At 24.7% G+C, this 26,037-nt stretch overlaps 1 protein-coding gene across 1 annotated transcript in view; it reads right to left on the bottom strand.

Moving 5' to 3' along the window:
- The window catches only part of LOC145833330 (myoferlin-like), a 42,976-nt gene that overhangs the window by 13,766 nt on the left and 3,173 nt on the right, over positions 1-26,037 (bottom strand). The window contains 28 exon segments of the mRNA XM_082940514.1: positions 339-464; positions 608-676; positions 1,022-1,162; positions 1,382-1,469; positions 1,720-1,787; positions 1,942-2,134; positions 2,249-2,355; positions 2,421-2,545; positions 3,150-3,330; positions 3,984-4,106; positions 4,185-4,303; positions 6,761-6,775; positions 7,874-7,953; positions 8,266-8,394; positions 8,635-8,734; positions 8,992-9,074; positions 9,390-9,427; positions 9,774-9,889; positions 10,125-10,272; positions 10,388-10,559; positions 10,869-10,977; positions 11,040-11,097; positions 13,326-13,410; positions 14,826-14,911; positions 15,153-15,211; positions 23,364-23,532; positions 23,806-23,955; positions 24,356-24,579. Coding sequence (XP_082796640.1) covers positions 339-464; positions 608-676; positions 1,022-1,162; positions 1,382-1,469; positions 1,720-1,787; positions 1,942-2,134; positions 2,249-2,355; positions 2,421-2,545; positions 3,150-3,330; positions 3,984-4,106; positions 4,185-4,303; positions 6,761-6,775; positions 7,874-7,953; positions 8,266-8,394; positions 8,635-8,734; positions 8,992-9,074; positions 9,390-9,427; positions 9,774-9,889; positions 10,125-10,272; positions 10,388-10,559; positions 10,869-10,977; positions 11,040-11,097; positions 13,326-13,410; positions 14,826-14,911; positions 15,153-15,211; positions 23,364-23,532; positions 23,806-23,955; positions 24,356-24,579 — 3,161 coding nt within the window.

The following is a 26,037-nucleotide window of genomic DNA, read 5'->3' as shown; positions in this document are numbered from 1 at the left end:
ACTTATTTTATCGGATCAAAGTGCTAAAATACTTTTCTAAAAAAGTATAAGAAGTTTGTGTTTCCTAAAAAAAAAAGAAAAACTTTTTAAAGTATGCTATAAAAAAAGAAGATACATGGAGAAACTTAAAAATTCGTTCAAATTAAAAAAACATAAATAATCATAAAATATTTGTTTAAATATAAGTATACTTATTCGTTGAATTTTACTCATCATAAGAAATGTAAAAAAATGTTCAAAATAGTACAAAAATAGTACTTTTAAACTTATTATTAGTAAAAAAGCTAAATCGCTTTCTTTTTAAAGTTTACTTACGTAGCACTTTTCAAAAAGTTTACCTCAAGAAAGTTGAACGCATCACTTTTTCCAGCGTGCGAGAAAGCAGTCCTCTCCTTCGACATTTCCCAGTCGCCACCCCATTCCCATCCGGTTGGACACGTGAACTTGTTTTTTGGCAACTCGATCTTTTAAACAAAAAAGCCACTTTATAATACTAGAAATGTCATTTAAAAATCGCCTGGAAAACTATAAGTTTTAGGCAGTACGTTTTGAGATATACAAAAAGGATCTTAAAAACAGTTAATCAAAGTATTTTGTTATAACTTACATCCCCAGTTATGTCGAAGTAACCGTCCGCAGTCCAACCTTTTACTGGTATTTTCTTTTCGACTTCATACTAGAGAAAGTTTTGATAATAAAACTTTTTTTATAAAAACTAAAAAATAATGCTCAACTAATTAAAAAAAAGTTTTGTAAACGTTGTTTTTTATTTATGTTCGTTATAATGATATCTTTGGATAGGTTTAGTTAAGTTAGTTCTAGAAAATAGATAAAGCTGTTGTCAGAGGGTATTATTCCTTAAGCATACAGTTATAAAAATTTAATGAGGAAGACTAAACAAAATAATTAACATTTAAAAAAATATGAAAAAATAAACCCAAGTTGTTTAAAATCAAGCTTCAAAAATAAACTAAGCATAGTATAATTTGCATTTATAAATAATTTGATAAATAGCTCTTACTGTGCTTGCGAAAACAGACATCTGAGCACACGTATCTAATTTGAACTCTGACTGATCAGAAGCAAGTCCCAGCCAAGCCATAATGCGAGCTCTACACGGCACTTTTTGATGCTTTTTGCTTGTTGCTTTTGGTGTTGGTATCTATAAAAAATTTAAGTTGTAAGCAAAGTAACTTACTTGAGTTAGATATCTTTACTTAGCTACTGGGTTTTTTAATGAAATTAAAAATTTTAGTATATACTTTAAATACCAATTATATCTTTTATATGCTTTCGTTGCTTTACAAACATCTTAATTTAATATGATAAAGCGTTTCATTATAGTGTATTTTGAAAATACGTGTTCAAATTTTTGAAATACCTTAAAAGTTACATCTTGTGGTGTACCGCATTGCTTTCCACAAAACTCAGGTTTCGCATTCGAGTACAATATTTCATTTGCTTGAATTCTAAAAAAGTCTTTATATAAAAAAATAAACTTGAACACGGTTGAGCATCTACTTATAAAAAATATTTTAGAGGTTAGATGTGCCTACCTTTAAACTAGAAAACAATCTCACTTTCTAAACAATGGAAAGAAACAGTAATTTTAACTAGAAATTAAGAAAATGTACTGTAATCAATAAGTTAGTAATGAAAAAAATACTATTTTTTTTTCAACACTGAAAGTTTTTGAAAATATTCATGTCATTCACTAACTTTGCATATGCAATTCTTTCATCATCTGATATCATCCAAATAATTATGTCCGGTAAACTATTCTGTGGCTGCAAGTATTATCTAAAGTTTTATATTTGTATTTGAAATTTTTTTGATTTTCGTAAATTAACTTACAGTACACCTTACTTTGTGCATTTATTAAACACAGTTGAAGTGACAGGAATATCAGTGCTTTAGATTTTATCAAATGTATCATTTAACCTCATACGAAGAAGATACTAATCTTTCGTAGAAATCTTCGAGAGCGGAAATAGCTTCCTGGGCATCCGTGCAGCTCTCCCTCAAAACTCTCGCCTCCATTCCCATTACTTTGAACAGCATGACTCTTTGCTGCCACAAGCGGATGTCCAATTGGTTAGCCATCGGGTTGCCACGCGGTGACGGAAAAGCAATACTGAAATAAAAGCAACTTAGAAAAAATAAATTACTAGTTAAATTACACTTAGCGTTAAACTCCGAGGCTTTATAAAGCAGAGAGTTTTTTTAATACTTTTTATATTGAACTCACGCAGTTTCGACCAAAACCATGTCCAGAGTGTCAACGATTTCCGCTGCAATTTGTACTTCTGGCTCCTCGTTTTTCACCAAAGACTTGATATAGTCGAGTTCTTCACGCTAGGTTTTAAATTAGAATTAAGCAATACACATTTGAGAAAAATGCGTAGTTAAACAAAACTAACTAATCGCTCGCAAAACCTCAGTATTAGATTTTTTGAACAAAGCCGGAATGTAATATCCTCCCACTCAGACGTGATCACAATGACTGGTTTTTTTGCAGCCCAGGGAATGAATCTAAACTTATGACCTAAAAATTGTTTAATTAAGCAGAATCAATAAAACGTATATTTAAAGGTAAAAACTACTAGTTACAGTGTTTGAAATCGTTTAAGTTATATTCTTCAAATCAATATATTTTTTTATTTCTACAAAACAAAGCAGGTATTAAAATTATACCAAAAAAAAACTGTTATATGTAGTTATGGAAGTTGAAGAAAATATTTTTGTGAATTTTAAACCAGTTTACTTATATATCTTGATTGTACAGAAACTAACTGTTTTGAACAGAACGATTATATTTTTTCAAATCAATAACATTTTTTAGTTCTATAAAACAAAGCAGTAATTAAAATTAAACCAAAAAAAAAACTGTTATATTTAACTATGAATATTGAAGAAAATATTTTTGTGAATTTCAAATCAGTTTACTTATATATATATATATATATAATGGTTGTACAGAAACTAACTGCTTTCAAATATTTAAACCGCTTATTCACAAAACAAATTATTTTTTGTAATATAATAAATTTTCTTATTTGTTACAATCTTACAAACAAAACATTTTTTTAGATATCTAAGTTTTAATGTATAGAAAGTATTGTTTTTATTTTGCATCACTACAAACGTACCATCTGACATGGTGTTCACTGAATCAGTGCATGATACAAACGGTGGGCCGCCTTTAGTTTCGAACTTGTTGCCAACATTACCGATAGAAACTTCAAATTCTACATCTTCGTAAGACTTAGTCATCATGCCAGCCGACTCGAAAGCTACAACCAGCCTGTACCTCCTTCTTCTCATGTATTTCTGATAGTTTTGTAGTTGATTTTAAAACATACTGTTGTTTGTTTGATAATTAAAGTAAAAAAAAACATAATATTTTTTTTTTAATAAAAAAACTGATGCGTTTGAGTTTTGAATACTAACAAGGTATTAAAAAATTTATAAGAAAAAACGAAGTGTATAAAAATCGTTATTTGTTTGTATTTTTAAATTTGTATTCGTCGAAGGATACTATTTTTGTAGATTTTTTCAAAAAAAAACCCTTGAAACCAAACTTTAAAGCTATAGTTTTTACTGACAAAAGTTCTAGGTTCTTTTCTATAGTTTTAAAACATTGAAAATAAACAATCATACTTAAAAAAAATTATGATGTCTAATATCTGAATTCAAATAATTAAAATACTGTGTAAAAGTTTAGAAAATTTTGCTTCAATGTTAACGATAGATTAATAGCTATTAGTTTTAAAGTTATAATAAAAATATTGAAAATATAACAACTAAAAGTTTCTTTTTTTGTTGTAGAACCAAACCTATAAAAATGTGTTTTTAAATTTTTTAGTAATAGTTGAATTTTATTACATGTTACACATTACTTTTACTACATCTATGTGATGTAAACTCAATTAACTTTCCCACAAGAAAACATTTCTACGAGTTTTAATTATTTAAAAGATAACCTCAACATCAAGCATGGCTTCTTCAGGTATCGGCTGAGCTTTGGGAGTTGGTTCTGAATCTTCTTCATCTAATGATGTCTTCAGCTCGACTAGAACTCGTCCTCTATACGCGCAACCCTCTCCCTTTTGGTGTTATACAAATAATCATTAAACAAGTAAAGCACGTTTATATGAATTATCATAATACATTTTTGCACCCACTTTTCCAGCATTTAGGTCATCTAGACTTTGTGTCACTGCAGAGAACTCCCGTGGTGATCCATAAAAATTAACAAAAGTTGGCCCAAAAGTTGGAAGAAAACCTACAAGGTTGTAAAAATGTCAAATGTACATATTTTTTTATCTGAGCCTGAAAAGAAAAATTGTGTGAAAAAAGACAGTGACTTGATGACACTAATTAAAGTTTTTTATCTTTTAAATGTTGATGATATTAGTTTTTATGTCATTAGCTTTAAAAAAACTGTTCTTTAAATTTAAAAATAGTTATATTTTGGACAGTTAGTTTAAATTTATTATTTTTATTTGAAGATCGTTTTAAAAGTCTTGGTTTCCAGACTACTTGAAAAACTTAAACAAGTTATAGATCTGGAGTCCAGACAGCACAACAAAAGTGACTAGTTTGTTGAAATGGTAATAATGTACAAAAAAATTACTAAAAGTATGTTAATCATGACTACTTTATTTACTTACAATTTTTAACAAATAAATCTTAAGAAAGTATCGTTTAATATAATGTTGAATATATACTTTGAAATTTTATTGGATTTCAAAAGTCGTAAAGTTTTCACAATAACCATTTACTCTACTCAATATAAGGTTAAACAGTAAAAAAATATTTTTATAAATATACTTGATTCCTTTTAGAAATAATTTTTATATAAAATATTAAAATTATTAGGCTCAGGTGTGCACATAAAATTTCTTAACGCGATCTATTTTGAAGAACTTTTGCTTATTTGTAGTACATAGTAATAATATAGACAGACTATAGTGTATAGTATTTTTAAGCTTTATAGAAAATACAAAAAAAAGATACGTCCGACTTATTAAGTGGTAGGTAAATAATTTAATAAAAATTTCACATTGAACACCTTTTATTTTACTTGTAGTTTTTAGTTTATTGTCGGTCGCCACAATCGTCCACTTTGGGCCCTCATCAACTAGAAATACGAAATAAAACACAATTTAAAAACTTTTTCTTAAAACATTTGGTAATAAGGCCAAGATTTTAGAGCATTTAAATCTTTAAATCAAATAAAAAAGTTCCGATTATAACAAAAAATGAAGAGTTTTTTCATAAAACAAAAGCGGATGTTTTCAAAATGAAAAAAATCAACTATAAAGTTAAAACTTTAAGAAAATGTCTTAAACTAAAAATGTTTGATTTATTTTTTTATTGGTTGATAATTATATTTAAAAATTTCATTTATTGAGCCTGATTATAATTTATATACTTTTAGTTTATATCAAGAGTAAGAATCAATGTTTTCAACTTAAATTTAAGGAAAATACTACAAATATTTTGATTCACGAATTTATTCAATTTTTCACTTAAATAATCAATGAGATTAATTAGATCTTCAGTTACAATGAAATTGTTAATAAAATAGAAATTGATTTAAAATTTAGTTAAAAACAAACATTTTTATCTAGTAAAATCAAAAACAAAAATGTTGGTTTTTGAATTTTTTAATCATTAATCAAGTAAATCTTAGAAGATTGTAAGAAAACTGGCTAACTGAGAAAATATAAATGAATATATCAAAATAAATCTTTTATCATGTAGATTTTGATAAATTTAAGAAAAAAAAATCTTTATATGCGACTCTTTTTATTTTCCTTATACTGTTTTAGCCGATGTTACGCCGTACATACCTTTTATTTAAGTTGCATCAATAAGTTAACTAAAAATTTATCTTTTTAATCATAAATCATTCTGTTCTACGTTTACTAAACATCTTTAATCTATTACACAATAAAAAATTAAAATAAAAGATTAACTTTTAAAAATTTAAAAAATATACAGAAAAAAATTGGAGAGCTACTATATAAAGTCTAAAAAACTTTGTTGTAATCGGAATTTTTCTATTTAATTCAAAAAGCTCAGTAGATACAGTCTTGGGCTACAATAGAATTTAGTATTTGTAATGATTTGCAAGTACTAACATTATAAAATTTTTCATTTCCTATTTCCAGTTTAATGTGATTTGGGCCAAATGTGTCGTATGCTTGTAAATATCTAAAGAAATCTAAAACTGTTTTAGTATAAGATGAAAAAGAAACACACTGTTGTATTAAATTTATATACAATAATAATTTTTTATTTCAAAAATGTTATAGTCTTTACACTCTGCTTTAGAATAGCTTAAAAGTAACTCCTACGTGCAAACAGAAAGCCCTTTAATTGTAATTTAAATTTATAATTTAAAAGTACGGGGGCTAGTAATTAAGGGTTGGAAATTGTTATTAAAATACCACGATATTTTTTAAAGCTATATAGTTTCCAAAAATAAATAACTGTTAGTTTATTGTATGTTTGTTATATGTATTTTTCCTAATTGAAGTACAAGCAATAAGTTTTTGAGAAAAAAATCATTATTTATTTCTGGAAGCTTATTGTTTACCTTACCATAGTCAATAGTTAAAAAAAATAAATTAAAATAGTTTCATATGGTCTTTAAGTCGTATGGCACTTTTTTAACCTTTATTAGCTCGCTGACATGTAAATTTACATGATAAAGTTTTTAAAACAAATATTTTACCTCCATATTCGTCATCATCACTGTCACTATCTGCGTAGAATGATCAACGAGCAAGCATCAATTTCATGCCAACAAAGGATCAACGAAACATCACACCAGAAGCAAACCGTGAAAAAAAAAGTCATTACAAAGCATGCAAAAATCTAAAACAACTTTAAATAAGATACAGTTAGTTTAAACAAAAAATATTTATTAACTCACTCAAACATAAAACGCTATAAATGTTATATATCTTAAAATTGTTGACTTTCAACAATCGATGTTCGGGTGATTGAAATAAATGTAAAAGTATCATGCTCTTAAAATTTCTTAAAACAAACCGCTATTTTGTAGATCATCGCAAGCCCCTGGATTTGAAACAAACCGATATTGTTAGATTAAGAATAGATGGAAAAATGAAGTAGATGTATTTAAAGAATTCAAACTAGTGTTTAAAATGAGTAAATTTATTAAAAACATTTTTAAAAGCTCTTCATGCAGGTGCAGTAAAAAATAATGAAACATTTAAAAATAGTTTTAAATTTTAAATAATTTTATAAATATAAATTTTAAATCATTTAAATAGAAGTCAAAATTATTAGAGTAAAAATAAATGTAAGTTTAAAAACATATTTTATTAAATTTTTTTTTTCTTTAACTTTATTAAATTAAAAAAAAACTTCAAAGCTTAAATAATTTTTAAAATGTTTGTATTAGTTAATATTATTTAATTTAACAAAGCTGTAATTAGAAATTAAAGAATATAGTTTTAGTTTTGTATGCATATTAATAGATAGCATTTTTTGACCAAAATGAACAAACCAAAACATAGTATTAATGCATAAAAAAACTATGCAACAAAATTACTTATAAAAGAAGTTATTCCAGTTTGTAAGGTTTTAAAAAATATTAAACTAACATAAATCATCTAAAAAACAGCTAATGTTTGAAATGATAGTTCTAATGCTTATTTATTTTATACCATATTTACACGCTTAAATAGAAAGGCATGGTAGTTTAGTGTTTTAAAACAGTGATAATTACAGGACTTTAGTGCTTAGTTCAATTAAGCTCGATCAAATTAACTGATTCAACCTATAAAACTATGTAAAATTTTCAAAGCTCTTGTTATTTATAAATTTTTTGAACCTGTTTCTTCTCCTGTCGATGATATTCTTGATATTAAAATATTTGCTGCTCCAATAGGTTCAGCGTTTCCGACTCGATCCCTTTTTTAAACTAATGTAATTTGAAGAAACAACAGTTAAATAAATTATTTACAATCACACATGATTAAATTTATTAAAGTTTTATAAATTAACTTTACACTGTTTACTTGTTGCTATATGTTGTGAGTTATTTGAAAACTTCTGCAAATTTCAACATTCAAAGGTTTAAAAAACACTAAAGTTCGAAATAATATTTACTTAATGCATAACTTGAAATTTTTTGTTTAATATCGACTCTATAACATTTTCTAAAATTATCTTTTAATTAAAAAAAAAAACTTATTTTGCTTTAGTTTATGCAGTGGTACTAACCAATCTTTCACAACCATTTTAAGTGAGTCACACATAGAAGGGAATTTTAATGGAAGAGACAATTCTTCATTCCATGAGGGAGAATTACATTGCTGTATTACTTTCGTCTTTGTTTTTTTACCTCCAAAACTATTGTTTAAATATTTTCATGAAGTAAAAGTATAAACACTATATACATAATATTATATACTTTTATATTGATTAAGTTTTTTAGTAAATGATTCCACATTTAAAGAATTATTTTAGTAATTTTTTAATATTTTTGTTTTAGTCTTCACAGAGTAAAATTACTTATCGTTTTTGTGATATATTTGCTAAATGAAACAATTTTACAACAGCTTAAACAACTATAAAAAAATAAAGATGTACCTAAGACTCAAATAGGGATCAACTAGTGTGCTTCCTGTTAATTCGGAGCTTGCTTTACTTGAAAATATACCTTTGATGTTTTGAAAAGCAGCTGAGTCCACTGTGAAAATGCATTCGTTAGCTTGTATCGGAATAAAAAGTCAATTAAATAAAAAAAAAAAGTTAGATTTTTGTGAAAATATTACAACTTTCATTGGTTTGAAGGTTCAAGTGAAATAAAGCAGTTTAGAGTCAGCATACAAGCTTGTACTTTTAAGCGGTTATTATGTTCTATGTTACTGCTAAGATACAAAAAAACCTTTCAAATAAAATTTAAAGCTGTGCTTTTGTGATGTTTTAAATAGAAACGTTATTTACTTTGAGGAAAGTCTTCTCCTTTGTACACGATCAGCTTGAAAGTGGCTGAACGAAGAGCAGCTCCAGCAGGTGTAAGTAAATTTCTGATTGTTTATATTTCTATTATTGTTTTCAAGTTTTGTGGTTTTATCATAACTTAAATAATATTTTAAAACTTAAAATACAGTAAATTTCTTAATTCCTTAAAGCTACTGCATACTGTAAAAAAAAGTTGTTTTAAATTAAATTAAGTAACAAAATTGTGAAATTTTCTTGATGATTACAGTTTTATTACTTTTTTGTGCAACTTTCAAAAAAAAAACATAACAGTTTAGAGAAAAAGTCTTCTTCAGTACTTGATAAGAAACAATTTTATGATTAATTAACATAGTAAATGGAAGAAAAATAAATAATCAAACCCTTCTACATCTTCATCGTCTTCATCTCCTTTGTCATCCTAAAGAATACTTATGTCTTAAAAACACTAATAAGTATTTTAAAGTATATATTTTTTGGTACACTAGCAGCTTAAGTTTTAACTTACTAATAATATTTATTTTCACTTATTTTCTACAAATGCATAAGGTGCACAGAAACGATTTAATGTCTCTGATTTCTATAAGTTAAAGCTATCTTTAATTAAAAATAAATCGCCATGAATTTTTTTTTAATTTAGTACAGCATTAGAAAGGTTTAAAATAAAATTGCCAGTTATAAACAACAACCGCAAACGCAAAACGAGAAATGATAAATTTAAAAGGTCTCACTACGCTTATTACAAAGTTGCGTACAGAAAAACTAACCGGCGGATGATCACCAGCTCCCAAGACACATATGGTTATTTTCAGGTATCCCTTCGGTGTGTTGGTAGTGTCCTCAGGCTCAGTAAGTAATATCCATTTACGAACGTAAGCGTGATCTACAAAAATTTTTTTGTATCTTTTTTGTAATTCATTTTCAATTAATTTATCTTACATAAAACACTCAACGTAACTCGGTTAAATAAGTTTAGAAAAAAAATCTTTTTTTTAAATAAAATTGTTTTTTATAAAATAAATTGAACAAAAATGTAACCTCCTAATTTTAAATTTTTCCTATACAAAAAAAAAATAATGGCAGCAAAAATATCAATTGACTAATAATTGACTGCAAACCTGGTTGGTCATATACACTTCCGACGTCAAGTTTAAAAGAACCAATTAAGGCGTCAGATCTCATTTTCCTCGAGTTGTTAACAGTAAACTCGAACATAGTCTCATACAAGTCTTTTAAAGATATGTGGCTATACTGGAACATTAACATCTGAAAATTTATCATTTTTCAAAGTAAATATTTTCTTTTAATTCATGGTACTCTATACAAGAGATATATTAACATGTTTAAAAAATTTTACTGTCCACAATAAATAAATAAGTACTTCATTAAATTCTGGCGATGATCCTTTTCTGACTCTCGTAGCTTTTGTACGCTTACCGCCTTTTACCTTCACAACTGGTTTTATGTTTGACCCGCTTAATTGTCGACCACATATTATTTTGACTCTTACTTGGAAATCTTCTGGCTTCTCTGATAGAGTAGAACGATCGGTTCTGGATTTGGTACATTAACTAAATAAATAAACGATAGAAAAGCAACAAGAAAAAATTTCAATTAGTTTTTGTATTTTTAGGCAACACTTTACATTTTAAGCATACAATTATTAAACAAAGTTTGTAAGCTAATGTTTGTAATTGATAATACACAAGGTTATAATAGAGTTTTTTTAGAAATACGGTAGAAAACTGTTTAAAAAAATTATTTAAGCACTAGTTTAACACTTACCTTATTTTTGAAAACACAATTAAACTTGACTACTTTTTTCTAAATGACTTATGACAACATGGAAAAAAGCTATTAACTTATTAGTTGGCTGCCCAGAGCTTCCTGATGGTTCCTTAATGGATCCTTCTGCAAAACCTTCATCCTTATTTTTCGTGTCGTTGTTATCACCTACTGTTGCGTTTCCTCCTGAATTATTTAGATAAAAATAAAAGAGTTTTACTTTTAGATAATTATGTTGAAAATCTAACCTTTTTCAAACTCTTTTTTGTCACCAGCGTCTGACGCAGAGGCACCTACCTTGGTATCCTACAAAATGATAATAAAAAAGTAGACATTTTGCTTTAACATAACAAATTAAAATTAAGTACGATCGTTGTAAACAATAAAGTAAATGTATTTCACTATGTCAGCCGTTTCAATATTTTTTAGTTTTCTAAAGCATCGAATAAAAAATGTTACAAAACTTGACTACAAAGCAAATATGATAAAAAACAATTATTATAAAATTATTAAAGTATGCAATTGCCTTTATTAAAAACAACAGTTGAATTTATTTTGTTGTTTTCAGCATCCCTTTTAAAAAGTTTGGTAATAGAAAAATTGCTTTAAAAATCTAAACAACTATCCAACAAATTGCACTTGATAATACACTTCTATTAAAAAATGATTTACAAATTAAATTTTTTTAGATATTTCAATAGAAAAAATCTTTAAAACAAACCATTAAAAAAATTCAATTTCCAAAAGTAAGCTTTAAAACAAACTATTTTAAAAATTTGTGTAAATAAGGTTTACTAAACATTCTTTAAAAAAAAGCTTCTATGAAAGGCAGTACCTCAACTAAAAATAAACTTAAATTTTAATTCGATTATCCTTGTTTGTCATTATGTATTAAGTGAAAAATAAATTAATTATTTTCTTACATTTTTGCTACTTTTTAACTTTTTTATTTTCTTCATACTGAATTGTTTTTTAGATACATTTTTATAAACGCTGGTTTTTTATACACAACATTTATTTCTAACTTCTGTTTACAAAATTAAGCCTAAATAAGTCATAAACTAAAAAAAAAGTATTTAAAAACTTTGTTTATATTAAAAGGTTTTATATTTAAAGAGTGTGGGCATAATACTTTCAAAAGCACAACTAAACAGTTATATGAATTTTTAAAGAAGTTAAGTTGTGTTTACTTATTAGGAGGTTTAAGTAAATAGCCTTTGTTTGTCAACGACCATCAAATTATTTTTAAGAAAACTTAAATACAGTTGTAAAAGCTTACGACCTGTTATAGAAATATTATTCTAAGCAAATAGTACATTTATATGTACATTAAAAGCATGGTTACCTCTGCGCTTTCAGTAGAACGAAACAAATCAATCTTGCCTTTTTAAAAGAAGTACAAAAATAAAATGGTTAACTTTTGAGTTGCTTTAAAGTGGTTGATTCAAAAAAAAATATTTATAAGTATAAATTTTAGAACGCAATTACGCTACGTAATATCCTTAAAGTAGCCTTAAAGGTTGCCCACACGGTAAGAGTTGTCGGCGGTACTTTTAAATTTATGGTTTTCTTTTTGAGTTTTAAAAATATTAATAGTGTAGAACTTATAGTTGTTAATATTAACTATTAAAAAATATGTCACACTAAATTTTACTCGTATTTAAAAATTTAGAATTGATAGTGTATATCAACAACAAAGTTGAAATAAAGTCTTACACTTTTTTAATTTAAAAAAAGTTAAGACACTTTTATTAACTTTGTTTCGAATAAAGTAGTAAATTCTTTTATAATTTTGCAATTGTATTTTTATTAACTTTTGCTAGGTGAATAAAAACACAAGTATAAGAATAGTAGACTAATAAAAATAGTTAGGGACACAATATTTATAAATAAAAGAAGAACATTTTCACGTAAAAAATAAACTAAATGAAGTAAAGCATTATAATTGATTTAAAAAAGTATGAAAGTAGTTGTAAAAGTATGAAAAAAAAAGAATTTGATATAAAAAATAAGACGTTACCCATAATAACATTCTCGATAAAATTTTCAAAACTTAAAAGTTAGGAAAATAGCTAAAGTGATGTTAAATAATTGTGTTAATGGGTAACGAGGAAGTATGTTAGATATTAAGATTTTAACAAAACTAAATTAAATTAAATAATCTAACTTTTTATAGATTAAAAAAAAAGCTTCAGTTGTTTTTTTTTAAGTTTTTTTTAACAACGCAACGCTTTAGTAGACTGATAAACAATGATTATAATGAATCATTGTATCCTGAATTTTACTCATAGTTTTTAACATCATGTATGAAATATATTTATAGCCATTTAGTTAATTTTTATTAAAAACTAACATAAAACTATGTTAGTACATTTCTAAATTTTTGACATGTTTTTAGCATATAAAACGGTTTAACTTATTTAAAACTTGCTGCATTTTGCTTGCATAAAACATTTCAGAACTAAATACAAAGGTTTAATGAAATGTTAACGTTAGATTTCTTACTTTAAACTCAGTTAGAAAAATAAACTAACAGGTATGACTTTTCCCTTTTTACTAACAGGTAAGCTTTTGCCACTTTTCAAGTTACCAAATGTAGTCGTAGTTGTTCCAACTAGCCTGTTTTAGTTACGATTTATAATAACTTTGTACTTGATAAAAACTTAAAACTTGTTTAATCTCCTGCTTGCTAACTTTAGTTTTCAAATATAGTTGTTAAGCTTTTGATTGAAATCTATTTAATAAACTTAAAAAATATTTTTGATTAAAAAAAAATTGAAAATTCTCAATTAGCTAAAATATAAGTAACAAAGAACTTAATACTTGATTATTGCCTAATTGCCGCTTAAATATAAAAGTTTAATAATGAATGGTTTATATCTTTCTTTGATTTTAATTCTTTATTATGAAAGAAACCAATTATTTGTTTATATAGAAACAAATTTAACTTTTTTGCTTTTTTATTATTAACATCTTCGTCTTTCTTAGCTACTTTTTTGTCCATGTAAATATAAGTTCTAAGACAGCTATAAACAAAAGAAGTTTTACCAACAGACCATATTTAATAATAAAAATTTTGATAACAAATGCTCGTCACGATTATGAGCAATGTCATTTTTTAACATAAATATAAACAATAAAGAAGCTGAAAATGTTATACTTTGTTAACCATACACCACACTGTCTTGAAACTAAAAAAATCTAGAAAAATATTACTTCAAGTACTAAACTAAATGTAATTCTTTCTAATTTTTTGCTTTTTATAACTACACCCATGTTTACAAGTATAATGGATTTATTGAAATATGGTTTGGAAAGTGATTAATTGAAGATTTTTTAATGTTTTTCAGAAAATTTTTTATTTATATAAACACTTGAAATCGTTTTGAAATTCTGCAGTAGTTTATTTAATAACTTGAATTTCTAACTTTAACAAATTATTAATCTGTTTTTTTTTGCATCTTATTTTAAGTAAATCGTAACTACTAAAACTGTTTTAATCTTTTTTCATAACTATAAAGTTTTTTAATTTCATTAAGTTCTTTACTAGTATCTTAAAAGTACCAAATAATAACGTTATGAATAAAGTTTGTTTAGGAAAGCACTTTATAACCACTTAATGTGTTTCTAAAAACTTTGTTGAACTTAAATATTTAAGCGCTAAATTAACTAAGTATGTCTTGTTTTTAATGAACTTTAAGTTCAAAAACTATTATTTACCAGTTAAAAGATACTTCTAAATAAAATAAATATACATAAAGTTTAATTTAACAAAAATTTTTTTTTAATGTGATCAATTAATACCATTTTTTAAATGTTTTTAGTTTTCAATGAAAGTTTTTTTTAAATATTTTTTCTTAAAAAAAACTGGCAACCACAAAGAATTAGTTAGTTGGTTAAAATTAAAAAAGAGAAACTTGAAACCTTTACTTTTTCCTATAATTTTAATACCTAATATGGTCCATTACAGCTAAAATAATCTGATGTTAAAATTAATTAGAAAAAGATTCGTTTGCATAAATTTAAGAACTGACTTGTCACGCATAAACTCATCTTCATAAACATGAAACTCAACAACGTCACCTGGCGACGGATCCCCATTTACATCGAAGATCAAAGTCTGTTTTGTATAATAAGTTAATTGTATGTTTTCAAACATTTAATAAAAGTTTAAAGGGGTTACTTTAGATATAATGTAGTCTTAAACAAAAAATTAATCGAACAGAAATTTTTAGACCAAGTAGTGCTTTTTTATCAAACATAAACTTCAGATTTTATTTTTTTATTGTTACTATATATAAAGTGTTTAACTACATTTTACAATAACTTAATTAAAAACTGTTTTATTTCAAATAACTTACTTCATTAAAGTCAAAAAACGGTCCTTTCAATGGGGATACTTTTGTTTGCTTCTTTATACCTTAAATTTATAACTTGATTATTTTTTGTTGAAACAAAGTTTAATAGTTTAGTTTAATTTATTAGCTTATTTAAAAAATAAAAAAGTCAAATAAATTTATTTGATATCGTTTTGCAATCTTCACGACAAAAGTCAGAAAGTAAAAATAAAAATGCAGTTTATTATTGTTTATAGATGTATAGAAAATTAAATTGGTGGCTTTAAGCTTTTGAATTAAAAACGTTTGTTGGAATTTTTTTCTAAAACTTATTTAAAAACATAAATATAAACATTTAGAAAGGATTATTACTCAATTATGCATACGAAACAATTAAAAGTTTTTAAGTTTTTAATTAGACTTATATAATAAATAACACTGTTAATTTTAAAATAACTAACTAGAATAATGCTGGAAAATTTTTCATTTATTAGAAATCAAAACTTTGGTTATTTATCGATAAGATTATGTATTAAGGAATAAAACGTCTCGAAAAATTAAGTTGATCAAGCTAATAAAGTATAGACGAATACTTTTGAAGTGTTATATATGTAAAAATCATTTAATTTTTTCTAATTGTTCATAATGAAATAATATAAACTTTAACTGTCTTTAAAAGATTTGTTGTAAACTATTACGAGAACTAATCACATATATCTTGAACTCTTTTGGTTATAGAGACAACAAATTATGCACGTTATATATTTAAAAGTGTTAGTTATATATTTTTGTAGTTCGTTAACTTAGTTCTAGTGGCATAAAATAAAGAATATTACCTAAAAAAACATACTATTTAATTTTGTTACTTATTTTTTAAAGTTTTTATGCTAAATTTTTATTCATTTTGATTTAATTTTATGTGTTTACCCCATTCTTGATAAACTTCTTTTATTTTTAGCAAAATTTGGTGTGCCATTTAAAACAATAATGATATTTAAAAGACATGTAAAAAAAATTATAAAACAAGAAATAGATTTAACATTTTTTATTATTAAAGTTTTCGTTTTACAGATATAAAAATTCAAATTTCACGATAAAACACTTTAAGGAAAATAATTATTTAAAGAAGTATTAACAACAAAATACTAGTTTAAGCTCCATAAGATGAAAACTGTTTTGAAATCATATCATTTTGCTATTTTAAATTACATTGTTTGTTATATTATGAAGTTTAAAAACCGTTAATGTTACTTTTGTATAAAATAGGTTTTCTTTTCTCTTAAACATACTTTGAATTTTTACTTTATTAGTATAGGATAGATTTTTCTGTTTATAATATAAGAATGATATACGTAGAACAAAAGCTTAAAGATAAACGCTTTTTTAAAGAACTTAAAAAAAGTTAACAAAAATTTACAAATAAGAAGTTAGAAAATCAAAAGTTAAGTGTACTAGTCATTTATACTAGACTAATAAAACTAATAATTTTAATATACTATAAAATATTTAGCTTTGCTATAAACTTTCAACAGAAAACTGTTATTTTACAAACGAAACTGATAACAACAAAAAAAAAATCATACATAGTTTACCATTAAGAAACTATTTAAAAATAAAAGTATATCTAAATCTACCTTTAAACTTGACAACTATGTATGGATCTTTTATTTTTGCTACTTTGTTTGTTTCCAAATTTTTTACCACAATTTTACAGTTTGACATGTTTATTGTTCAGGTTATCCTAAAAATACTAAATAACAATCTTTATTACATTTTACTCACCTAAAAACAATTAAATATTTAAGCGTTTTCTTTGAATAAGTATTTCGAAATAACTATTAAGAAAGTTTGTTGAAATTTAGTCAATGATAATTAAACCAAAACTTTCACTTAAAAAAAACTTTCAGCTCAGTTAGTAAATTCGATGTAGCCCAGTAATTATTTACACCTTTTTTCTTTATGTGCATTAAAACGAAAGTATTTAAGGTTATTGTATTTTTAAATGCTATTAATGTTTGCTAACTTTTCATTCAGTGTAAAGGTGGTCGCCTGTTTAAATAAAAATAATTTATAAGAAGTTACGCCCAATACTAAATCGAAGTAGTTTTGAAATATATACAAGAAAACTTCTTGTTTATATTAGCTTAGAAAATATTTAAAATGACATTAGCAAATTTAAACATTACTGTTTTAAGTTGTAATGAAACAAACTTAAACTAGCCTTAGTTGTTTTATATAATCTATCTAAAATATACTGAGACTTCAGAAAGAAAAAAAAATCAAAAGTAGTTCAACAAACAAGCAGTTTTAATGAACTGCATAAAAGTAGGGAGTTGATATCTACGACAAGACTTAAAATGAAATTGTATTTTTAGCCCTGTCAACACATTTAATCTTTAATCTTTAAAACGTTGTTGAATAATTTTTTTTTCATTATACTGTTTTTTCACAAGTAATGATAAAACTAAATTTCTGTAAGATACTAAAAAATACTTCTAAGAGCTTATCAGCTGCAAAATTCAAAATTATAAAATAATTAGAAGTTTATAAAACTATTGACAGCTCAGAACAGACTTAAAGTAACAAACATCAATAGAACCAAAAACTAAAAAGTTAAAATTTAAAATAGTTATACTTCCACTTTTAACTTTGTAAAAGCTTGACTAATATACATAATATAGAGTGCTTACAAATTTTTCACTTGATAACGGAAGTAAATCATGCTTGTATTAAAAAAAATTTACAATATATTTAAAAGTTAATTTTTTCAATACAATAAAAAACTTTATTATAGTTTAACCTTAAAGTAAGGTTATATTTAGTAAGTTGTTGCAAACGTTTACAAAGTTTAAAATTTATTTATGTAAATATACTTTAATAAACTTCATATTTTGAATAAAAATGTTAAAACTAAATTTATGATGTTTAATTTAGACTGAGACTGGTTTAAAATTATTTTATTCCCAAAAAAAAAACTATATAAAAACGCATAAGTATTACATATGTCACTAATTTTTAAGTCATTTGTAAATTATATAGCTATACAATTACCTTTTTAGTGACTAAAACTGAAAAAATAATCAAAAAAGCTTATACATACTAAACTGTAACATCTTACAACAGTAAATTTTAGTAAGCAGATTTTTTTAGATTTGAGTTTGTCAGAATCAATTTCTAAAAAATTTTTTTTAATAAGACTTGGTTATAGTTACATTTTGATACAAATTTATAACTGTAATAAATTGTTTAAAAATAAACTTCTAAAACATACACTTTCGTATGTAAAAAACAGTCATTACAAAATTTATTTGACAAAAGGAAATTTAGTTTTATATATACGTTATCAGCTTAGTTAATATTTACAAAAACTTTGGAATATATAAGAGAATTTTATAATCTTATACTACAAAACACGTAGTGTTTAAAGTTATAATAATTAAAAAATCTCTATATATAGTAAAAGTGTTAGAATGTATGAATAATAAAACTAAAGTTGTTTTAGTGTTGTTTGTGAAACTGATTAACTCGTTAAAGTTATTATTGAAACCATAAATTCTTTATACGTTAACACTTAGATAAATTATTTACTGTACCAAATTTAAAGTTTAAAACATGAGACAAGCACGTTTTTTATTGTAGTTTTTGAAGGATTAATATTTACTTTGATAAAAGTTTAAATGATAAAGATCAATAAAAGTATTGCGATTTCAAATTAGAAGCTCTTTAAAAACACACACTTTTTAAATTAAGTCAGAAAAACTATTGACTTCCAAAATATAACTAAACACAGTATCACATATCGTTATCAGAGTTTTAGTTGTATTTAGTACTAATCTAAAACAGCTATAACTTTATACTTTTAGTCTGATACAATAAAACAAAATTAAAAAAAAAAGAGTCATCGCAAAAAATAAAAACAAAATATATATATGATAAAATAAAAAGCTAGTTTTATTTAGTTATTATATATTACCTTTTTTGCTTCTAGCTGTCTAATATTACTTAATATCTGCAATAAATAATTTTAGAAACTATTAATCATGCTTGCAATCAAAAAAATTAGTTAGCTGCTCAAAACTATGTTTAATATTTTAAACAGTTTACTTATAAGCTACTTTATAAGTTTATTTTTAATAAACTCGATAACTATTTTTGATGAACTAGATAAACGAAAGGCTTTGTTGTACAATAAACAGTACTTATAAGTTTACAATAATTCAATGAGATAACAGTTTATAAAATTAAATAGACAAAGTTCCTTAGCTTAAAAACATTATTGTACACTTTAACTTACTTTGCAAAATAAATAAAGAACTTTATTATAAAACTAAAAAATAAACAAGATTCTGTTTTGCGATACATTTATTTAATTTAACAAAGTAGTAAATGCTTATTGATTCAGGAAGTGTAAAAATAATTATAAATTATATTAAGAGAAATAAAAACAGACTAAGCTTACGGTATATTGTTATTTTTTAATTCGTAATACTTAACTATTTTTTATTAAACAATGAGAGATCTTTTAAATAAAAAGTACAAGAAGATACTGGAGATCTCGTTGCCTTTGAAAACAGAATAAATTCGTACATTCCAAAGTCTTCTTTTTTTAGTCTCCTGTAACCATAAATATTTTTTTTTTATATGTATGTTGTTTGATATAAATTGCTTTTTTAATAAAAGTAAGTAATTGTACGCACACGTACATAGCTTTAATAGAATTCTAATTAAAACTAAATTAAAATGCCTGTAAAATAAAATAAAAACTACGATTACAAACAAGTTTTCAAACAGAATTTTATAGTAATTTGAAGTATTTGATCGTGTATAAGTTAATAAGTTTAGAGAATTAAATAAACACATTAACAAAACTTATGCTTTTTTCAAGAAAATAATTACATACAATAAAGTATATACTACAGCAACTGTATACCTAAACTAGATATTAATTTAATCTTTGTCACAGTAGTTAAAATAAATCTAAAAGCAAAATTTTAAATCTTTATTAAAATAAAACAAATACACATCAATTGTTTTTTATAAGATAAAAGTACATGTTATGATTTACATTATCTGTTTACTTTTTATTTTCCTACTAACACTATTTCTAGTATTGATTCCATTAGATAATTGTGCGGGCCTCTATCTTGAATCTTTGGTTTCGAATAAAAACAAATTGGAGTATTTTCTTGTTTACTGTTGTTGTAAAACAATTCAAAGTTTATAAGTTTGTTTAGTTTTTAAGACCACATTTTTATAATACGTATGTAGAAAACATTTAAAAACGATTTTTTGTTTTGTTTAAAATATACGTTTGTAATTCTTTTGTTTAACGTAAAATATTGTTACTAGTATAAACAATCGAATAACATAAAAAATAAGAAACTGTTTAAGTAGTGTGTGTTACTAGTTAAAAATCAACTTTGTAGTACATTTATAGTAGTTTTTATTATTGTTACTGTTTCACTAACACAGATGTTAGTATTTTATTAAAACCTTTTTTCAAAAATTCTTTTGAGTAAAATGCGATAATGTACAGTCTGAACATTTTATGATTTATTTTTATAAAGGTGTTCTAGTTTAAATTAGAAATATATAGTTCTGTAGTTTAAAATAATAGCTGTTGATGTATAAAACTAACAGTGAACAAAACCATCTAGGGTTTATCTCCGATTGACTTTCTAAAAATGTAAAGTCTTTGTTTTCTGTTGGTCTTTTTAATCGAACCAAACACATGTTTGACTGCTTTGTATATATATCTGAGGCATTTTTCTGTTAATGTTAATCTGGTTACAATTTTCATATTAGTTTTTAAAAGTAAAGCCTATTTTTGACAAACTAACTTGTAAAGTTTTTAGATGCTTTTTTTTGTTTTAGAATATTTAGTTATTTAGAAGTTTGTTTAAGTTTAAAAAATAAAGTCAACTAATTTGATTTTGTTAACTGTTTACTTATAATGTTTTTAAGCTTTTTAGTAACTACAAGTTAAGCAATAGCATAACTTTATTAGAAAACATTAATAAACATTAAAAGTTTTTCAAAATTTATTGTATGAGAGTGTAAGTTTTGATTTAAACTTTTTAGCAAAAAAAAAAAAGCTATTGAGTTGTTTTCTTTAATTAGATTTTAAATATTTTTAATTTGAAATTATTTAGTAAAAAACTTTTATTTTTTTAAAGAGTTTTAGCCCTAAATATTTTGTTTAAATTCAATTAACTTTTTTTTTTGGAAATGTTAACACAGCTGGTAATCTCCTTTTTTTATCTCTTATTGTACTTAACTGATATTTTATAAACTAGAGCATATATATTGATCTATTAAAATGATTTGCTTAACAACTAAAACTATTTAATTTTATGTAGAAATGAAAATTGCTCTAACTTATTAGTTTTAGTTAAACATTTTTAACTGTTATTTAAAAATTGTTCAGACGTTATTCAAACCTTTTTACTAAAAGTAAATCAAAAAATTCTTCTTTTAACAGTTTAAACATAGGTGCTACTTAAAATAACTATCTATTTTGCCTTTCAAAACTTTATAACTCACTTTATACTGATACCAAATTCCATTGTAATCAAAGACTCTATGCGATTCATAGCCAAGGTGAATCGTTGAATTGGTCCGAAGAGTTGTATTTACATTTGCGTATATTGTATATCCGTCGGTTAAACAGCGAGCTGGTTGTTGGACTTTTAAAGCTGTTTTAAAACTTACAGGTAATTTAGTTTGAACTGACAGTTAAAATTTTTAATTGAAACTTATCACGTTATTTAAATGTAAAAGTAAGTTAGATAAACGGGTAAAATATTGTAGAAGTAATAAAAATGTACTGATTTAAAAAAAATGAATTTACGTGTACTATGAGTAAAATTTATTGTTTCAGACCAAATGTTATCGTGGTAGATGAGAATACTAAGAAAAGAACTATCCCAAAAACTATTTTGTTTATAAATATTTAAAAAATCTACTTACTAATCTTATTTAATAAAAACAACATTGCCAAAAAGATTATAAAAAAATAGTAAAAATTCTACTAACATCAAAAAACAACACTATTGGTCTAAAAAACCTATGAAAAAAGAAAAAAAAAACTAAAGCGTGCTCAAATGAGAAAATTCTTTATTATTCTTTTTTGTTCTATCCACCGTATTTTACTAAGTTTATATGAAACTTTTAAAAGTTATTTTTCAATTATATCTAAACTTTTCTAGAACTGAGCAGTTAGTAATCAGATAAAAATATTTTATTTAATCAACCTCAAAAGAGTTTAGAAATAATAAGTAGTTGTGTTGATTATATAGACGAACTTATAATTACTTTTTCGTTTAAATTAAAGTTACATAATGTTAAATCTTAAAAATCTCATTTGTAACTATATTTAAATACTAAAACATTAGAATTTTGTCAGACTTAAACTGTATTTTTCCAGGCTTTTATCTTTTTTTACTAAATAGAATAATAAAGCATATCGTTCTAACATGTTAAACTAAGTCGTTTTTACAGCGCATAAAGTTCAATAACGACTACAAACAATCATCAGTAAAATTTTTTTAAAAGCAAAAAGCAAAGTAAACAATTATACAGTTAGTTTAGTACAGTGGGTAGATTTCTTACGTATAACACAAAGTTTGTAGTGTTTTATATATTTTGTCATTCCATCGTAAGTAAGAGCACAAACATAGTCCCCAGCAGATTTGTAGTCGGCGCTCCATACGCTTAACTAAATTTTTTCAAAATTAATCATCAGTTTTGGTATTTCAAAAAGAATTTAAAAGCTAACTTGTCTAAAAATTTGTATGCTTGTTAAATTAGTTTTAATAATTTAACAAAATACTTTAAAAAACACAGTTTGAGTTTGTTATGATAAAGAATTTAAGGACGATATATTAAACTAAAAAACTAACCTGGTCTACTTAAATTATACATAATTATTCTGATAGATACCAAATAAATCAATTTCATAACCAAAAAAATTAGTGTTCAAAAACAATCGATGGATAGTTTTGACTATCTTATAAAACATACATCAAACGATTCGTCCACTCTTGAGTTTTTCGGTAACTTTTTTTGTGCGCAGCCTTTCAACCATTCGATAGTAATATTACTTTTAAGTTTATCGTGCCTATAGTCAATATTCATGTTTCTATATAAGTAATGTTTTGATGTTTGTTCTGTCATAAAAAGATATTAAAAAGTAGTAAAAAAAGTAAATAAAAAGCACGTTTTTTTTTTATATACCTTCAAAAGGCATGTAACTAGAATATCCATAGTCGACATTTTTATCTACTACTGCAGTGTTAGATAGTAGAAAGTCCTTGCAACTTTCTTCTTTGAATAAACTTCCTTTAACAACGTATTTTTCCGTGAAGCAATCAGAAGGAAGTAGATCTGTACTGCGGTATACTGTCTGTTTTTAAATGTACAAACATAAAAAAACACTTTATACTAAAAAACAGAGATATAAACTTTAAAATATAGATTTCAGTCTAAAAAGTTTCATGTAAGTTTAAGTTGGCTCCATATATTTGTTACCATGAAAGGTTTATAGTGATATATATTTTTAAATTAGTTGTTTAGAGTGTTTTAAAAGCAATATAACTTTATGAAAATTATTTTTAATAGCAAAGATCTTTTTAAAATTTAAAAAATATAAAAACTTAAAACTAAATAAACTACTAACAGTAATTTTAACTAAAAATTTAGTCGGACTATCGCGCGTATAGTTACGAATTATGTACACTGCGTCGTTCAGTCCATTGAAGTGCTTTCCATCTCCCTGGTATGTCATTTTGTACAAGGTTTTGTTGGTGTCCTCGTCTATAACTTCACACTGTCATCAAAAATAAAACTTCTAGCTTTTATTAACATATTTTTCAGTATACTATGATTAGTTGTTAAGTTTTAGAAACTTTAGACTTTACTTTTTGTAAATTTTAAAATTGATAAAACAACATTTTTATCAACTAAAATAAGTATTTGATATTTTTACGCTTCTTGTATAGTTCTTATATAGCTCATCAGTTTTAAAATTTTATTTTTCATATACACCCTGAAGAAATATTTTTACAGTGAATGAAAAAAGACTAGTTTGAAACTTGTGAATACTTGCTGTTATTTCTAAATATTAAGCACTTTAATTCATTTAATAGTATTTGTAAGGTGTATTATGCGTCGAAACGTTTAGCTTTAAGGAGCTATTTACTCATAGGAGAAATAAAATTTAAACTTACCACGTTAGCAGTTGCCTTATCTCCATTAAATTTAAATTGGCCAAATTTTTTTTTGTTGTAACCTTTTTGTGGGTATTTCTTGTATTGGTTGGCTGCTTCAACATCGCGACATGATATAACGAGCGGCCAACCGTAAGAAGTCTCGAGATGACGTTCTCTATTCATATTAACACAATCTTTATCATCATCGGTAAAGTACTCAATCAACTCCGCATGCATTTTAGCTGAAGTTAAATTAGTTGTTACATTTAATCGGATGCTTTCACGTAAAGAAGGTAGTTGATTTTTTTTAAATAGCAAAGTTCACAATGAAGCAAGTATGCACTAAAAGCTGAATGAGTTAATTAGGTGGTCATAATACAATTCGGTATGCTGTTTAACAAATGAAATAATTTATTTTTATTAAAAGTTGTTAGATTGAAAACTTGATATAAAATAAAAAAATAACTTGATTGATGACAATTTGATACTTATCGTACATCTTGATAGTAAATAAGTTTTAAATATGAAATAATTTTATATTCTGTTATTTAAATGCATTTACTTCCTAAAGCTATAGCAATTTATTACTTTTGTATAGTTATTTTTTTTCATAAAATTAGAATCATTTTTGACTATATGGTAACAAAAGCAGTCAAAGTATAAAGACAGGCTTATTCTATTTCGTTAGATTTATGTACTAAAATAAAGCAAGTTATAAGTTTGAGTTGTAATTTAGTTATAGTTTTTTTGTCTATAAAGATGTAAAAAATGAAAGCAGATAGTAAATATAAACTCGATTTGTGTTTTTTTGAAATTAAAAAAAAAATTTAATGTTAATGATATAGTGTATTTTTATTAAATGCTAAATTTTTGGTTGTATGTCTAATTAAATAAAACTTTTAATGCTAAAAGTACTTTCATTACAAGATTCAACATAATAATGTTTGCTTTTAAAAAAAAGTAATTGGGATTGAAAAACAACCTATTTTAAAGTCTGAATGTTTATAAAGCACTAAAATTTTTAAAGTATGTTTAGTGAAAAAAATCTTTAGTTTATAATACAAAAAAAATATATGTATGAGAAACATTAAATCAGGATTTCCCAAACTCAATTACTATATCGCCCCCTTTTCAGAAATTTGAAAAATAATCGCCCCCAAGGATTTAAAAAAGTAGTTTTTCTCTTGAGTACAAACTTTTGAGCCTAAAAATTTGTGTTTGATATGTAATTTAGTCTGGTATTTCTTATGCACGCACTTTTGGGCTGTGTTTAAAGTAGTTTACAGGGCTTGGGATATCATGTTACAGTTGTTTTCTTATGAGCCCAGTAAAGTGTATTAAATTACTTAAATTTTAAAAAGTCTTGTTTAATCAGTAATCAATCCTTATTAAATATGAACTGTTTTGAAACTAATGAAACTTTTAGGGTTGTGGTGGAAAACTTTTGTAGTCAGCAATTCATGTTTACTAAAAAATCTTTTCTTTTTTCAACTCGTTAAAAAAATGTAATTGCCGGCTGCATAATTAAAAAAAAACAACATAGAGAAAATTAAAAAGCTCGAGCATAATTGTAATAAAATGATTTACTAGTATTGTGATCTAGGAAATATTATTGTGAACTGAAAACCAAATTGAAAGTGTATTTCAAAATCATAAGCATCAAAATACTAAATTTTGTTTATTTTGCGCAAGTAGTTTTC

The sequence above is a fragment of the Thalia democratica genome, chromosome 4 (assembly GCF_965202585.1).
Source record: "Thalia democratica chromosome 4, ktThaDemo2.hap1.1, whole genome shotgun sequence".
NCBI lineage: Eukaryota > Metazoa > Chordata > Thaliacea > Salpida > Salpidae > Thalia > Thalia democratica.
This window is presented reverse-complemented; position numbering and strand designations above follow the sequence as displayed.